Genomic DNA, 18,867 nt, shown 5'->3' with positions numbered 1-18,867 from the left:
GCGAATCGAAACCAATGCTTCCATTATCCAGCGATGAACTTCAATCTCACAATAACATTGAAACGTGTCCGGTGTGCGATCAACGTTTCACCGACGAGAACCGGAAAGTATTTCACCATAATCACTTCACCGGAAACTACATCGGTGGAATCTGTAACACGTGTAATCTAAAGATCCAAAAACCTACCTTTGTCCCCATATACCTTCATAATGGCAGCGGTTACGACTTCCATCTCTTAATTCGGAATCTTGGATATGATAGACAAAAAATAAATATTCTAGCAGAGAATGAAGAAAGGTACATCAGTGTCAGCAAGCGAGTATTGATTCCGGGAACAAACGAAACTGTGGAGATGAGATTTTTAGATTCTTACAGATTTTTATCTGCGAGCTTGGACGCTCTTGCAAGCAAACTTTCGGCTGAACAATTTAGAATAACGAGAGCTAGTTTTCCCAACGTAGACATAGAAATGATTAGACGTAAAGGTATTTATCCTTACGAATATGTTAGTGATAATTCTAAATTTAATGACGACACTCTTCCACCTCAAAAAGAATTTTACAGTCGACTCAGAGAGAAAGGAATCACGGACGATGAGTACGAACACGCGCAACGGATGTGGGACAAATTAGGATGTAGGACACTCGGCGATTATCACGATGCCTACTTAAAACTGGACATGACAATACTCGCGGATGTTTTTCAAGCATTCAGGAAAACGTCGGCGAATATTTACAAATTAGATCCTGCATATTTTTACGGTCTCTCGGGCTTAGCGTGGTCCGCCATGTTATTACAGACAAAAATAAAACTCGAATTGATACCGGACGTGGACATGTTATATTTTATCGAGAGGGGGATACGAGGTGGAATGGTGCAATGCGTACAGAGACATGCAAAAGCAAATAACGTTCACATGACAGAAGAATACGATCCTAACGAACATTCGAAATACATATTTTATGTGGATGCAAATAATTTATACGGACATGCTATGATACAAAAACTTCCTTACGGCGGGTTCGAATGGGTGGATACCACTTCCATTAACATTAATAATTTCAACGACTGTGAATTTGGCTTGTTTATAGAGGTGGACCTCGAATTCCCCGACCATCTACACGATTACTTCAAAGATCTACCTCCTGCACCCGAACTAAAATGTTCGCCTGATTCAAATCAACGTAAGCTTCTGTTAACATTGGATAGGAAAGAGAGATACGTTCTCCATTACAAAAATCTTCAATTCTTAATTGAGAAGGGAGTTCAAGTAATAAATGTGAGAAGAATAATGAAATTCAAACATTCCGAGTGGTTAGAACCTTACATTGAAAAAAATACGTATCATAGAACACGCGCCACGTCAGATTTAGATAAAGATTTTTTTAAACTCATGAATAATGCTGTTTACGGAAAAACAATGGAGAATGTCAGGAAGCACGTGGACGTGAGATTAGTTCCCGATTCAAATAAATGTAGAAAATTGATAGCATCGCCGACATTCAAATCACGAAATATATATGATGAAAAGCTGGCCCTGTTTGTGATGGATAAAAAAATAATCAAGTTCAACAAACCAATCTACGTGGGGGCGACGGTTTTGGATTTATCTAAACTGCATATGTTTGAATTTCATTATAATGTCATGAAACCCTTCTATAATGAAAATATAACACTTCTGTATACGGACACGGACAGTTTTATTTATTCCGTACAGACATCTGACCTCTACAACAATTTGAAACAACCGAAAATGATTGATCATTTCGACACATCTTCCTTCCCTCAACCAAACAGATTTGATCTCCCTTCACGCAATAAAAAAGTGCTTGGTAAAATGAAGGATGAATGCAACGCAGAAATCATTCTGGAGTTCGCAGGCTTACGTTCCAAAATGTATGTGGTGAAAACAGAAACCAGCATCACCAAAAAAGCCAAAGGTGTTGGTAAAAATACCGTGAAAAACAAGCTTGTGTTCGAGGATTACATCAATTGCCTCTATTCACAGTCGAGGATTCTACGTTTGGAGACAAGGATACAAAGCGTAGACCATGTGATTACAACAAACAAAATTAGGAAAGTAGCATTAGATCCGCATGACGATAAAAGATGTATTTTGTCTTGTGGAATCCACACGTTGCCTTGGGGGCACTATCGTTTAGAAATTAGTAAAAATTGTAGGCAATGCAATTGAAAAAAAAATAAACTTAAATAACTATAACTAAAATAAAAAAAACTTTAACTGTCTCAAATTATCACATACACAATAAATAACTAGCAAGGACAATGAATCTCTTTGGTTTCCGAAAGCAAACAATGGAGACTGTACACCGCACGGCAGATCATAAATTTCTACCTTCCATGTTATCTAAACTCAACGGCCTGTTGATCAATCAATTTTCGGAACGCTGCTCTTCTTGCTGGAACAGTGACGATTTGGGATTCGCGACGATCGACATGACGAGGAAACCCAACGACGGAAAATACAGAAACAAAATCAACGGCTTTCTAAACGTTGCAAAGGAGCTTCGATGAGATTATTTAAAATTTTGTGGAGGAAAATGAGCTGATGCATGATGCGTCTGTTGTTGAGAGTTGTTAGGTTAAAATATCTGAGAAGGTTCTCACGGGATTCCATTTGAGGGTATATTCCATCTAGTTTGTACTTTAAGTGTCTTAAGAATTTACTTTGAATTTGTTCTATTTTGTTTATATCTTGCTGGGTTTGAGGGTGCCACACTATGCTTGCGTATTCAATTTTCGCTCTAACGTAATCATTATAAAGCATCATTAAGCTTCCGACATTTTTGAACTCTTTGCATGTACGCATTATAAATCCCAGAAGTCTGTAAGCCTCGTTTGTTACAAAGTTAACGTGCGCGTGAAATGTAAGTTTAGAATCAAACAGAACTCCTAGATCTTTTGATTGTTTCTACCCGTTTTAATTTTTGTTTATTTATGCAATAGTCGTATTTTATTGATGTAGTGTTTCGAGTATATGACATTTGGTAACATTTTTCGCTATTTAAGATTAGTTTGTTGCTTTCGCACCATTCCACAAGACTGTTTATGTCCGCTTGTAACTCGGTACAGTCACTGTAACTGCAAATTCTTTTGTATATTTTTAAATCGTCCGCAAAAAGTAGTTTACCCGATTGATTCAGATGTTCGTGAAGATCATTTATGTACATGAGAAAGAATAAGGGACCAAGGTTAGAGCCTTGGGGAACTCCGGATGTAGCTTCAAATTCATCGGAAGTATTTCCCTGAAACGTTACGTACTGTTTGCGGTTTGTTAAGTAGGATTGACACAATTGTAACATCGGATTCGATAGATTGTATGATTTCAGTTTTTCTATTAAGATTCTATGGTTTACGGTATCAAACGCTTTCGAAAAATCTGTATATATTACATCTACTTGAGCTCCGCTATCCATCGCGGTTGCGATAAAATGAGTTATTTCTGATAGGTTGGTACAGACAGACTTTTTACATAAGAAACCATGTTGATAAGGAGAGATCACTGATCGTATGTGAAAAGAAATGTGCTTGTAAAGAATTTGCTCTAAGAGCTTGGCAGGTGCTGCCAGGACTGCTATTGGCCTGTAATTCTCTACATCATTTTGCTTATTTGTTTTTGGTATCGGGGTAATTTTTGCTAATTTCCAAATATCTGGAAATGTTGAGGTGGAAAGTACAAGATTGAACAGCGTGTGCAGGGGGTATTTGAGTATCTCACCGCATCCTTTAAGTATGTAAGGCGGAATTTTATCGGAACCAATAGATTTTTTCGGTTTAAGATTTTTAATGGCATCTTCGATTTCTTTAAGACTAATATCTGATAGGTTTAGTTTATCGATTTCACTGTAAGATTGAATATTCAAAGTCTTATTTTTTCCATCATCCTGCCGGTACACCGATTGAAAATATTTAGCAAACGCTGTTGTTACTTCTAGAGTGTCAGAAAGTACTTTACCTTGATATTGAAAAGGTTCTGCTCTTTTTTGTTTTTTCATATTTTTGGCAAAACTGAAGATGAGATTAGGGGTATGAAGTATGTTATACTCTGTGCTTGAAATATAATGCGTATATGCTTTTTGAATCCCTCGTTTAACAATATTCCGAAGTTCTTTAAATTTCTCATGATGATGTTCAGCGTGGGGAGCGTTATTTTTCCATTTTTGCCTATGATATGCTTTTTTCCTGATATTCTTTATAATTTCCCGTGAGAACCAGCTCGGAAATTTCTTCGGTTGAGTTTTCGTTGAAGGTACGCATTTGTTAAATATGTCATACACCATTTCATAGAACTTATCAATAGCGGCATTAATATTAGTGTATTTCTTCAGATCATTCCAATTTACAGCTCTCATAAGATTATACATTTTTAAAAAATCTGCATTCCTAAAGTTATAGTTATATTCTGCTTGAATTGAATTTTTCATGATAGATTTAAATTTAGTCATGGAAATGTCAATATTTAAAGCTGGGTGATGAATGTCTTCTGGTACGAGAGGATCGGATTCCCTTGTGACTGTTATGCTATTAACGTTACTTAAAATCAAATCTAACGTTCGTTGGTTATCATTTTTTATGTCATTGAAGCTGTTTAGTAGGTGGAGTGACATGAAATGACTCAATTCTACGCAAGCTTCGTTTGAAGATAAGAGATTGTGATCCGCCCCCTTTATCTCAGGAAAATTAAAATCCCCTGCAATAATAAGGGAAGACCCCTGCTCATAAAGTGATTCTAAAGTTTGATAGAAGGAACTGTATACAGATCGATTCGTATTTGGGGGGAAATAGGCTACACAAATATGCATATTTATTTCGCTAATTTTTACTAACAAGTAATTTATCAGAGGGTCAATTACCGGAGTTTCAATTTCGATAGCTCGAAAAGCCCTGTTTACAGCCAGAAGTACCCCTCCCCCCAAGCCTTTGTTAGAAGATTGTGCATCGCAATCCGACCGAAACAGAATATATCTATCGTCAATTACTTCCCTGTCACTGAACGATGGATTTAACCATGTTTCCGTAGCCATGATTACATCAAAATCGTTATTTCATACACTCAGGTAGAATGTTTTGAGTTTAGTTCTTAAGCCCCTCACATTTTGGTAAGAAACACTTACACTTGCAGTTCCTTTATCGACATAATTGCTGGTCACGTGACCATTACCACTTACTTTTTTACATCTGGCCTCACCTCAGGCTCTCGTTCCTTGGTTGCTTCCCTGGCGCTTGGGATATCGCTGAGTAGAGGGAGGGGGAACTGGTGACCTATTTGCGATATCCGGTTGTTCTCTTCTTTCCTTGTCCCGTTGGAGGTGGAGGGGGGAAACGGATCACCGCATGAAGATGGCTGGAATGCGGTCGTTGTCACTTGCGCTCCCTGAGACGTCACATTTCCATTGGTGGGGGGTGGAGGGAAAGCCTGTTTCTGGGAATTGGACGCAGCTGAAGGTTCTCGGGTCTCGATGCATTCTTGAAAGTCGCCATGGTTGTCTTCCAAGTCCCAAATTGTATATTTTCTGCCGTTGACGTTGAGATATTTATATTGCAGATGAGCTCTACATCCTTGCTGTCTGGCTTCGAAGAGATGCTTTTTAAGCCTCTGTCGTTGTTGCCTAACAGAAAATGAATAGTCCTGCTCGATGTAAATATCTGAGCCTTTCAATTTGCTGCTACTTCCAAGAATTTTCTCTTTCTCCGTATCGCGGAGGAACTTGCACACAATGGGACAAGGTCTTCCGGACCGCGTGCTTCCGGTACGATGAGCCCTCTGGATTGCGTCCGTTGGTAGGGAAAGATGAAGTCTTTCTTCGACTAATTGTCGCACTGCGCTAGCCGATTCATCCCATGTCTCGTTCATTTTTTCATGCATGCCGTGGAAAACGAGGTTTTGTCTCCTCGATCGGTTTTCGAGATCGTCCAGATGATCCTCCAGAGTCCGAACATACGATTGAAGCTCGCCGATGTCACACTTAATCTTGCTTGTCTCTGCCTCAATCACGTCAATCCTTCCAACGAGTTTGTTCACAGTGACGGTCAGCTGCTTCACCTCACACATAATAACATCATTCGAACTTTTCACTTGAAGCATAACTTGCTTCAGTTCCATAATTTCGCTTGAGAAATCAACATTGTTACGGGGGCCTGGATTTTGCACGATGCCGCCTATAATGAGCAATGATAGCAGAACCACTCCATAAGCATGGTACACAGTTTTCGGAAAAACACTTCCCTTTTCCATTCGGATGTTTGGGCACCAAGCTGCGCGAAAGAGGCCGATCGCCTGCCGCCACTGCCCCAAGGAATTTCCCATCTTGTTCCGCTTCGCTGCACTCTGGAGACCACCGAAAACACGTCCGTTCGCTTTCACTTCGAAAATTATAATGAGTTCATCCTTCTTCTCATCGTTTCGAGTAACACTATTGTTTCATTGGATCCAGTTTCGACAAAATGTTTGCTCTTCATATTCGACTGACAAGAGGTTCTGGCGATGTGGGTGGTGGTCACATGTCATCATGAAAATCGTCAGTGTGCTGGTTGTTTGATGTGCAGAATGTATCGAAATGGCCAACGTTGGAAAATCCTTTATTAAAAATAAGCATTGAAAGGAGGAGTGGGGTGGATTAATCAGATCCAATTTGACCGTAGCCTGTCTGTACACAGCAGTAAACGGAGGACAAACAACGCTATCTATGTAAGTAAGTGTGGACTTTCACACTGATGTGGAGCACTCCGGAGTGCACGGCCGTCTTTCGCCGACCACCGAATGGAAATAAACCATTTTGTTTTTCCGTCGAATTGCAGTGCCGTGCACTCTATGTGCTTCACTTCTTGCTTTGTATGGGCAAGAATAGTTGGCAATTAAAAGTTTATTGGCTTGATTTACGAACGTAGCTAAACCATTAGAGATACTACAATCAAGAACTATCACAATCGGGATCCAGGAAACTGTGGCTTAAAATTACAGAATTGCAAACCACAAACTACAGTTTTTCTTTATTAAAATACATACACAAAATTAAAATCTTCCAAAATCTCAGTTTCTCCTCTTGAGTTTTATTTTTTAAAAAAAGGGTCTTCCAACACTAACATTTCGTTGGTATTTCAATGCATTCTGCACGTCAAAACATTACTTGAATGCAGACCATTTTTCTAGTGCAATTCGCCGGAATGTTCACCACCCAAACTCTTCAGGAAACGAGAGAGTAAAAGTTCTGCGGAAACTGAATCCAATCGTAGCCATAGGGTAATGCAGGCTTGCGCTTGTCGGGGTGAGCTTCCCACCTGCACACAGCAGTGTAGGAGTTGTGGAGGCACTTGCGTTGAGAGGTAAAAAGTGCTCTCCTTTTCACGAACGACCTCCTGGTTCTTCTGCGATCATTGCAATACCACCACACTGCACCGATACTAGCAAATAGTATCCCACGACCGACCTACATAGCTCTATCCGTCCACCAATCGTCGTCGGGAGTGTGTGGCCCGATGAGTGTCAATAACATCAGTTGCGAAGTAAAAGCTGTAGGGGTAACATCGCTCTCCAGTTACCACGTTGCCAAGCGTATGTCTGTTTTTGTCAGTTGTTTTTAATAGTTTGTTTGTAGTGTTTGGGTGTTTTGTGTAGTATTTTTCCGTGCATTGTGTACTATTGTACAACCTTTATCCAGTAACGGCGCTGGTGAACTCTCTCTCTGATAAGGTGCATCTGACGCTCATTTGTTTCGTCCCGCCAAGAACGTTCGGGTGCCTTGTGGCACGAAAATGTCCGATGTCAGTCGAAGAGAATTCAACTGATCGCTGATTCGTTGTTTCCCAGCCGCCAGCTGGAACTACGAGCAGTATACCTCGTTCCCGCCCCTTTTACAACTCTATAGTACTGAAGCTTACTCTGCAGTGTACACATGCGCATATGAGAGCGCTCTTCCACAAATGTAGCGTGTTGACCAGGCCTGGGGTAATATGTTCTCTTTGTCACTTCCTTCCAACGTTAACATTGCACTTTTCCTTCCAGGCATCGGGCTGGGTCTCCTGAATCCATCCGGATGGGCCATGTTCAGCAACTACTTCGTCAAGAGGCGTGTCACTGTGATGGGAATATGCCAAGTGTCAATAGGGCTCGCAAACGTGGTGGCGCCGATGGTGGCAAAGTTCCTTCTCGAGTTCTACGGCTTCCGAGGAACTATTTCCTTGATAGCAGCCTTCAGCCTTCATTCTGTGGTGGGAACAGCTCTGTACCAACCGGTTTCTTGGCACATGAAGAACGCATTGGTCACTGAGCAAGAGATACCATTCATTCTTCAACCTGAAAATAGGCCATCCCTCGTAGACAAACACGACGTGCTAGAAGTTTCTAAACACAGTCCAACCAAACCGTTCAATCCAGAGACTTTAAAAAGCGACAGAGATCTGCCATCCAGAAGATCTGTTTGGGTGAAATTTGCCAACATATTCGACCTAACTTTCCTCAAAGACTTCCGGTATGTCAGCGCTGTTATTGGACTGGCAGTGGCTTTCATGGCCGAAGTAAACTTTCAAGCCATCTACTCTCCGTTTATGTCGTCGATAGGGTACGACAAATCCGAGACTGCTTTAGGATTAACCATCTACATGGGTGCTGATGTGTTTTCAAGGCTTGTATTCCCTATTATCACCAGCCGATTTCATTTGACAAACTGGACTGTATTTATTGTCGCGTCTTCGGTAGGGGCTATTTTCAAAGGTAGTAAGTATGATTAGTACTTCTTGTTTTTTTTTTTAGGAGGTAAGGGAAGAATTAAAATTCATGTATCTCTACATCGCCAGCCAAAAAAGAAGAGGGGTGTGACGGGGAGCAGGAATTGTATTAAAGCACGCCTTTTGGTAAATTTGCGTAATTGTTTGATTGATTTCCGGCCCCCGCGGCGGAGTGGTTAGCACATCGCGCTACGATGTCAGGGGTCCCGGGTTCGAGTCCCGCCCTGGGCTTTGATGTTTGTGTGTGCCCATTCATCAATTTCATCATATTATCGCTCATCCCCATCTTCGCAAATTAGCCAAAAGTGGCACAAAAAGAGAAGTAAAATAAAGCAAGCAAGCAAACAAACAATCAATCAAACAATCAAACAAGCAAACAGTCAAACAAAAATTAAACAAACAAACAATCAAATAAACAATCGATCGATCGATTGATTTAGTTTATTTTACTTCGCATTTCTACCACTTCTTGGCTAATCGCAAAGATAGGATAAGTGATGATATGGTGAAATCGATGAAGGAACGCTCACAAAGAACACCCATGTAAGGGCCGAGATTCATACCCGGAACCCCTGGCGTCGTACCGCGATATGCTAACCACTCCGCCACAGAATTATTAGGAGAATAATAGTAAAATAAATAACTTAAAAGCTTAGAATTGTGCAAAAACTGTACATTCCAAACATGGATTTAAAAAGTAATACTTTTAGTTTTAAAATGTGCATTTCATTTCGCATTGAAAAATGATGGATTAACTATTCATACTCTGTTCTTGTAGCTCTGATGCAAGTGCAAAGCTACCCTGCTGTGCTGACGATTTCAGCCTTCTGCGGCTTCTTCAGAAGTCCTGTGGTCATCAACCCTCCACTGGTGATTGCTGAGATATGTCCTCTGGATAGGCTGCCAGCTGCACTCGGCTTGGATATGGTAATTGGTGGCGTTATTACACTCGCTCTCGGGCCTTTTATTGGTAAGTTATACATTTTTGTATTTATTTGAAGTCTGCACAAGATTTTAGTAAATGCAGATTAGAGAAAGTTTCGGAACTATTCTTTTCTCCGTAGATTTTTGAGCGAAAACTGCAGCCTCGACCAGGTACGTAGTACAGTCAGAGAAAGTAGTTCTTGGGCCACGAGACCTACGATATCATAACATCTTAGAGCCTGTTGTCTATGCAACCCAAATAACAAAATTGTCACTTAGGTTTTCCTGGTGAACCTGGCTTCTCGGGAACGATTGAATAGCTATTGACAGCAGCGTGAGTCATACCCCCAGGCCCAGCCATAACAAACAACAGCTGGTTGCAGTGAGACCAGCAGAAAAAGTTTCAGGAATTGGTTTCTTAACAACAGCTACTCGTAAGGATATGTTCTCTTTAGTGATATTAGAGTCATTGTCAAGAAAGTTCACTGAAATTGTGGTTTTCATCGAATCATCATCGCGCAACACACATGCTGTCAACCCAGAAGTCCTTGAAAAAGATTGGAGTTAAAAGTAACTACTTGACAAATGATAAGACGAATCGATATTCATTAGTCCCAACTTAGAATTTTGTGTAAGGCATGGATCATCATGTCCTATTATCCATTTCATAGCTTCATTAATTATCATCATCGCCTTTGTTGACGCAAGTGCTAGAAAAGCAATATGAAATAAGCAAAATCAAGAAGTTACATTTTCAGCGATTTCACGCGGCGATAGACAAAGTTTCATTAATCGGGAACCAAGGCCCTCCTCGTTCTGCTTCATTGTCATTTTCCCTCCACTTTGCCTGGCGCGATTAACCTGATGTTGATTAATGCAACATTAATTAAAATAACCAACCAACGAAACAATACACAAAGTGCACCAAAGCGGCGCATATTATGAATAGGTAAACTGTGATATTATGCTAATTTAGAATTTAGTAATAAAATGGGAATTTTGGGGCGTTCAGTTAAGTGGCTGCACATCCATTACGTTATCGCGATATCATCAAATTGTACGAAGCGTGTCTACACCTACGTAAAGTGCCAGTCCCCGTGATGGAATATTTAGCGCAAAGCCAGGGCTTTAAGATCAAATTTGTTTTGTTATTGTTTTTATTAGTAATTTTCTCAGTTTTCTTCCTCTGAAGTTAAATTATTCATGACAACGATTTATGATTACATTAAACACATGAATGAACATACACAATGGACCCATTTTGGTCGGAACTCGAACTCGGAACCTTGTTCGGCAAGAAATACAAATATCCATAAGGCATGAGTGTTTCATTGGAGATGTTCCTCTACTTCCGTCATTTTATCACTAATATATTTCCTTAATATACAATAATAAATCACAACTACCTAAAAATAAATATTATTTTGCATTTTCACGTGCACATGTTTTTTTACGGTTAGAGTGTGAACTGGCACCTGTTTATTTAGATTGTTCATTATGTTTCGTGTGTAGTTAAAGATAGGGAAAATGCTTGTGGATCGATTAGGGCAATAAGAATTCCGTCCGTGACGGAGTGGTTAGCACAGTGTGTTACGATGTCTGATGTCCTGGGTTCGAATACCGTCGTGCGTATGGGTGTTCTTTGTGAGTGCCCCTTCATCAATTCTATTATATCACTCATCCTCGTCGTCGCGATTAGTAAAAGGTGAAAGGAAAACTACACTAAATAAGAAAATAAAAAGAGGTTATAAGAAGCATTCTTATTTCCGGACGTGTCCTAGATTTTAGATTTGTGTCTGGCCTCCGGAAGAATTTGAAAGAAATCACAAATGTCTTATACGTATTTTGGGCATCACGTAACTTCAAATTAGATGGAGAAACAGAAAATCTGAGGGAAGTCTGAGATAACATGGTTCCTTGAAGAAGTATGCTTAAATCAAAGAGTGTGCATGGTTGCTACTGGATATTCGGAAAAACAATTACAATCCCAGCTCAGAAATTACTTCCCGATTTTCTAGATCCGGAAAAGTCCAGATATATGTATAAAAATGCTTACTTTGTGAAGTTTTATCGATACAATAAGTGTCGGTAATTTGTTCGAAGTAACAAGTTTCATTCCAGAAATTACATAAACAGTCCTTATTGGATTGATTGATTTGGTGTTTTAAGTCCACTTTATGCACAGTAAGGCTAATCGGGACTGGACCTACAGTTTTATAGTGGGATCTGAACCGCTATGTGCCTCCACCGGGTATCGAACCCGGGACCCCTTGATTACAAGGCAATGACGCTACCACTGCGCCATCTGTGGGGCCCTCAGTCCTTATTGGTAAAACAAGGCACAAAATTCTGTCTTTTTTTCAGTGTATAGCAGTTTTTTACATTTCAATAAACAAGAACTTCCAGACTTTGTTTACGAAATTGTGAACTTTTTCCTTCCCGAATTCATGGATTGTTTTCCCTTCCTGGCCCCGTCTCGACGAAAAACGTTCTGTCTTGCATACACAAGTTGAAATCACGTACGGCTGTGCTATTAATTAGCAGTTGAATAATTTTTAAATCAACCGTTCACTTCAATATTAATTTTTGAGCTGAAGATGTGTCATATTCTCGTTATATGTTAAGATGTTCTAGTAACCTATTATATTTACTGGAAATGCGATCGTGTCCAACATTTGGAGACAATTTGTCCTACTTTCCGCTGAAGAGTGATCTGATAGCCCTATGTGTGATAAGAACGGTTTTTACTCAATTTCTGATATAATTTATTCCAGCATTTCCTTCAACTTCTATTACCTTGTTATTACCTTAAATGATTACACAACTTTTCCTTCGTGCTCGACCTTTGGGTTCAGAAATGTTTACAACACCCCCATCTCCCGCATGTAAATAGCAGGAGGCAACAACACTCTGGAAGACCATAATGTATACAACTTGTTTACTACATATTGTAGAATGTTAGCTTGATATAACTGTGGATTGGAACGAACGAAATAAAATACCTGTTTCAAACGCACACTGGAACGAGCGCAGGCCTGCTGTGAGTCACTCCGGCAGTGAAGGTCACTGATCGAAGCAGTTGTTGCTTGCTTGCTACAAGCAGGCGCCTTATCTCTGCTCAAGGAAACACAGAAATGTTCGTTACTTTTTCTTTCGCCAGACTATTGGTGAACATTTACAGGAACGTAAGGAGTAGTATCGTATTTTATTGGAAGTATGTTTCGTGACGTATAAAAGATATCATAACAATATGTAAATCTCTTTTGTGGCCTACACTAAACTTATGTTAAAGTTTCATTGACATGTGAAAGCGGAAATTTAGAGATCCTTCTTCCTTACATTTCTAAACAACCGAAGAGTGGGGTGAACGTGAAACTACTTATTGTTCGCAACACCGATATGTATTATACAAATAAAAAATAAATAATAAAAAATCCTATTACATCACAGGAAGTGATTTTAAGACAATTCTACCATGTATCCAACGTAACCAATATTCAGATTGATTCCAATCTTCTGTTTGGCTTTTTTTGTGTCGCATTTTTATCTCTTGCGATAATCGCGACGATGAAGATGATGGGTAATGATGCGAATGCAATGCTACATCTAAGCCTCGACAGGTTTCGAACCTGGATCCTCTGGCTTTGTAGAGAGTTACGGTGATTTTTATTTTTATTTTCATTTGATATTTAAGTCCACTTTATGCACAAAAAGGCTAATCGAGACTGCTTCTACAACTTAAAGTGGGATCCGAACCACTATGTGTCTCCACCGGGTATCGAACCGGGGTCTCCTTGATTACAATGCGACTCCGCTACTACTGCGCCATGGGGAAGGCTAAGAGAGAGAGAGAGAGAGAGAGAGAGAGAGAGAGAGAGAGAGAGAGAGAGAGATTTACGGTGACTACGGTAATGAAGAATTGAAAGTAGCAGAACGACTAAGCTATTCTTTAGTCAATGAATATTATGAATGTCAGTTCAAATTGGAAAAAAAAATAATACGAAATTTCCAGAGTGCGTTATAAATCGTAATTTTTCTCTTTCCACACATTATTTTGCTACTAGATAATTGCATGCTAAGATGTAGAAAATGCTACATTTTCAGTGTGTCGAATTGAGATTTATTTCTGAGAATGGAGTATTGGGAAAAGGATCACCTCACATGTTTAGATGATACCCTCCCACCACACACACACACACACACACACACAAAGGATAACGTCTATTGTTCTTATATCGAAATATAACATGTATAAATTGTGTCAAGAAGAATTGGGGCCTATTCACATCCCTACGGAATTTGGAAGAAAGCCCACGTAGAGATTGGGAAGTTCTGTTCCGACAAAATCGGGATGTATGTAATATAGTAAATTAAAAAGCAAAGTGCTACCTTGTGCTTTGCACCAAGCCGTTAAGGCGTATAGGGGGTGTGGGGTTAGGGCGCCAAGATTTCTTCATCAGGCCGAAGATGGGGATGGTGTGATCAGCAGCACGCCCCTGGCCGCCTTAACCCCCCACCCCAGTTTCCTCCAGGTACCCACTTTATACGAAGCTGGGTGGGTACCAGAGCAGCTTGAACAGATGGACAAAATTCCGATTCTCCCCCGTCGGTGATCGAAGCCAGATCTCTCGCATGATATTAAAACGCCCTAACGATTGAGCTACTGCGGCACATATAGTGTAGTAGCCTATATAATTAAGGCAAGCATTGTTTTAGTGTCTCGTTCAACGTTTTTAGGCGAATCATTTTCGGAGATATAACGTGTAGCTCTTGTCGGTTGTGCGACCTGGCTTGAGAAAAGGCGATTTTCTGACGAACAACATTCAACCTGACAGGTCACGTGACTTTCCTACATTTCCTGTGCCTGTTGGCTTTTGCATGAAAGACGAGTTGCTCTTGAAACAGACAGAATCACCTGATCACCTAAAGGTGCAATGTGTGTTGCCTACCCTTCGGGCTTTATTTACTGCCATTGAAGTCTTATGGGGAAGAACTTTTTTCCACCACTGTACATCTCCTGTGTGCACCTAATTTAATGGAATATTCTTTTCTTGTTTTGATATTACGATAAAAATGCATTCAGATTGTTTCATTATAACAATTACAGTAAGATAAAGTACAATTTCATGTAGAATTAGTGACATTTGCAGTCCATTTTCTTCTGTTCTTGAATAACTTTCAGTTTAAGGATTTTTATTCTCTTTTATTCACAAAGATTTGATATTCAACTAAATTAATTATCGCTTTCCTTCCTTATAATTTTGTTTAAATTCTGAAAATTCTTGATGTATAAAATAATAACTAAGATAAAAAACTTATTTTTGAGGTAGAAACATAACTGTTTATAAGATTACACACGTGTGTGCGTCTGGGTGGATAGGACGAGAGAGAGATGTGATTACAGTATTATATATACTGCAGTTAGTGTATTCTGAATCTTCTTCATCCACAGGTTTGATTCGTGACGTCAGCGGAAGTTACCCAACCTGCATATACTCCCTGTGTGGAATGCAACTTCTTACAATTTTTCTGAGAGGAACCGAATATCTACTAACAATATATAAAAATAGAAACAGGACATCGATATAACACTAATTTACTAGAATAATGATATTAATCGTCCTTTCAGTTATTCGAGTGTGAGAGAAGGAAGGAATAAGGAAATGGTCCGAAATGTTTTCGATTCTTCGAAACAATTCGATACAGGAAATAAAGAAGTCGATAAAGAACATGTAAATATTACGTGTTTCATAGATGAGCGGCTAGCGACAGCCTTAGCAACTTGAAAATACATGCTAACAGCTAACAGCACCAAACCCGGCATGTCTAACCTATCCACATATGCATATAATAGCTTAAAGGAACAAAACTTAACATACCTAACCTACTTACATGTCTATATGCCTACGTGTATAGGTTAGGCAGGTGAGGTTTGGTGTTGTTAGTATATCACCACTGTTGCTAAGGCTGTCGCTAGCCGATCGTGTCTCATACATGCCAACTTGGAGTAAAGGGGGAAAGGGGGTCAATTTTGCCCCTCTCCTTAAAAGTCATTGTGGCGTGGAATCTGTATTATGAAATTTGAAGAAACATTGGTGAAGTTAAAATTGTCTCACACGTATTGAATTGCTAACTCTGGTAAATATGTAATTTTACTAAAAATAGACTACCTATGTGAGGAAATGTTCAAAATTTAAAACTTGTCAGTACAATGGTATATTAAAAATATCATCTTAAGTCATTTCAGGTTTATAATACAATAAATGCACTGCATTTCAATAACGATAGACTTTTCGGGGTATGTTTATTTAATACTGAAATTGGATCAGTTTATATAAATTGCAGTAACAACTTTCTCAGTCTCTCAGTTCCATTTTTGCTTTACACGGTTTACAAAAATTGGCACTTACGTTAATAAAAAATGTCAAACATAACAGAAAATGTAATAAACACATGCATATACGGGTGTTTTAATAAAGACTGACTTCAAAAACGAAGCGATTTTTTTCTTTCATTTTTGAATATGCCTCTTCCACATTTCAACGCTTCTCTAATCAACCTTGTCACAGTTGTTCTTTCAAGATGGAACCGTTAACTTCAGGTGATCTTTGGTTGGATATTCGTTTCCGTAACTTCTAAGTCTTTAGTCGTTTCTTCTTTGGTATTTCTGTTGCGGAGGATAATCATTTCAAGCAACCAGGAAATGGCACAGACAAACAGGATAGCAGAGAGCACATGGATGCAGAAAGAGTAGCTGCCAGTTGCGTCTCGGATGACACCTGAAAAATGAGAAATAAAAGCAACTACTGCACATACTTAAAACCTCGTCTTAGTCATATGTTAAAATTTGCAGAGTTCACTTCACTTTCTGCTCAGATAGGCAATTCAGACAGAATCAACAGTTTGAAATGTGATCTGAACCACTGTGGAATTTGGCTTCACTAATTTTATTTATTATATTTTTGTTTACAAGCATTATTGTCGAAAGTTTTTTCGTGATCAAATAGAACATAAGTTACCCAGCGACGATATTTTATAGTACATAACCGTAAAATGTTTGCGTCAGAACATTTTACTTCTTACTTAAAATGCTTATACATTTTGTGTATAAAACATCTACTGTATCCATCGATGAAACTGAATGTCTCATTATAATTTCAACCCTCTTGTGTCACTGCTTCCATATTTTTTTACAGTTTGAAGTAAAAATAAGAATTTTCGTTGTGAATTTCATGGATACATGTTTTTATTATCTTTCTGAATGACCAAGAAAATATTTCAATTCAAAAATTACCCCGTAATGTTCTTTATGTTAAGTACTATTTTCTGGTATTTTTTTTTTACTTATTATTGAAACTTGAATTGTTGCTTATTGGCAACATTGTAGGTAGGTGGCGTGACCTTGACTGGACTATTTTGGTGGCGTCAGCTTTAGTGATCGATCTCGGGACCTCTTGATTACAAGGCGAAGATGATTAGATGAAGACGAACAAGCCCAGCTTCATAGGCCTACCGGCGCCCTAAGTGACACTGTGACGTAGTGTATATCGCAAAGTGATACAATTCCAGGGATCCTAGTTTTGGAACCTTTGCATTGGAACCTTTGCAGTCTTGCATGCAAATGTACATGTATTTGTCATACTCCGCAGAATGATAGGTGAAAGAAAAGTTACAGTTAGATGAATTTCATTGTCGTAATGCAAAATGTGGCTTCCGTTCATATTGCATCGGAAAGAACACAACTTAACCCAGAGTAACCACTGCACAACATTGTAAGGCCATGTAACGTGTGTGCTATGACAAAATTGAAGAAGGATGAGGAATGGTTACTATAATCCCAAAATGATGCATGTCGAACATACCAACGAAAGGTCCCAGGACCAAGGCGATGATACCATTGATGACCATGTAGAGGCTGTAGGCGGCTGGGAAGTCCTCCAAACGGCAGTGCTCTGCCACCGTCAAAGATATGTTCACGATGAGAGTTCCTCTTAACAGACCGACGAGGGCTACGATCACTGCTACGGAAATAAAGTCGGAGAACAGAGCCATGACTGAAAAACAAGAGAAATAGCTAGGTCAATGCCTTACCGCGGACGTAGCTTATTTGGAAACTTTGGCCGTGGCCGAAAGATGTATAGGCCGAATTACACGGAACTGGATTTCCAGTAGGAATGCCCTAATTAACGCTGGACTGGCTACCCAGCTGCTAGATTTTACCGTACATGTCTGTATAATTTTGTTACCATAAGACATTTTGCAGAGCAGATAATCTAAAAAGATGATCGAGCGATTTAAAGAACGTTGAAAGATGAAAAAATAATTGTCACCAATGCGTACTGAACAAGCTTTTTAATAAACTCGGGTATGCATGTTCATATATGAGATTCACAGGAATCATTCATAAAATAAATATTTTGTTCAACTACATATGTCAATACACTTGTAACAATAAGGATATCCATTATCGGCTAATCATACGTGTCACGTACAAATCTCATCGCCTTGCACAAATACGAGAAAGCCAGTTGCAATTAGAACACGATCTAATAGTTCAAAACCAGTCAAGCAGCCAGCCAGACAGCCATCATTTCTGGTCAGATACTAGTCCAGCGTCATTCCTACTGGATATCCAATTCCGTGTGATTCGACCTTAAGATCGTCCTTGAAGCGAGCATACTTCGAGAAAGGTCTCACAGTTCGGTCTTGAAGTCGTGGACTGGAAATGGAAGACTTTCGAACTGCACTGCGACTGCAGCGCCAAAGGACACGTTTTTATTGTTTTTCACCATAGAAAATCACACAGCATTTTAAAATGTTCTCGCACATACATTTCCACACATTAGTAGAACTTCAATCAACAACTTGCTGTTTTTCTACCCCGTTATTTAAAAAAAAATAACAACGAGTCCACAATTTACGTGATCAAGCCTGCAAGGATGCGTGCCCGCCCTGTTGCGACGAGCTACATGACATTCGTTCAATTTATTAATTTAGACCAGACAACAACGACTCAATAACTGAGTCTCAACGATCCTGAAACGTTCAAAATGTCATTAGTTCGAATTATTTGTATTGATAAACTTTGCCTGGTAACGCTGGTGACGCATGCAGATCGCTGGAGATTGAAATTTTATACCTTCAGATTTCAAATAGGATTTCAAATCATTTACATCTAATAATAACCACTTTCCATA

The 18,867-nt window shown here is 39.3% G+C and overlaps 2 protein-coding genes across 6 annotated transcripts in view; one reads left to right on the top strand and one right to left on the bottom strand.

Moving 5' to 3' along the window:
* LOC145985388 (monocarboxylate transporter 12-like) overlaps positions 1 to 15,968 on the top strand; it is a 37,976-nt gene extending 22,008 nt beyond the window's left edge. The window contains exons 4-6 of the mRNA XM_083119361.1: positions 8,025 to 8,735; positions 9,525 to 9,716; positions 15,123 to 15,968. Coding sequence (XP_082975487.1) covers positions 8,025 to 8,735; positions 9,525 to 9,716; positions 15,123 to 15,259 — 1,040 coding nt within the window. The 3' untranslated portion in view covers positions 15,260 to 15,968. The remainder of the gene's footprint in view (positions 1 to 8,024; positions 8,736 to 9,524; positions 9,717 to 15,122) is intronic.
* Positions 15,879 to 18,867, bottom strand: part of LOC145985387 (monocarboxylate transporter 14-like) — a 95,639-nt gene continuing 92,650 nt past the window's right edge. For 4 of the 5 annotated variants that reach the window (XM_083119359.1, XM_083119358.1, XM_083119357.1 and 1 more), the window contains 2 exons: positions 17,533 to 17,724; positions 15,879 to 16,449 (listed from right to left, as the gene is read on the bottom strand). In XM_083119359.1, the coding sequence (XP_082975485.1) occupies positions 16,268 to 16,449; positions 17,533 to 17,724 (374 nt within the window). In that variant the 3' untranslated portion in view covers positions 15,879 to 16,267. The remainder of the gene's footprint in view (positions 16,450 to 17,532; positions 17,725 to 18,867) is intronic. The other variant, XM_083119356.1, reaches the window with a different exon arrangement.

Source organism: Lepisma saccharinum, chromosome 3, assembly GCF_977018435.1.
Source record: "Lepisma saccharinum chromosome 3, izLepSacc3.1, whole genome shotgun sequence".
In the NCBI taxonomy this organism is placed as follows: Eukaryota; Metazoa; Arthropoda; class Insecta; order Zygentoma; family Lepismatidae; genus Lepisma; species Lepisma saccharinum.
Note: the sequence above shows the minus strand (reverse complement) of the source record. Positions and strands in the feature narration are given on the sequence as shown.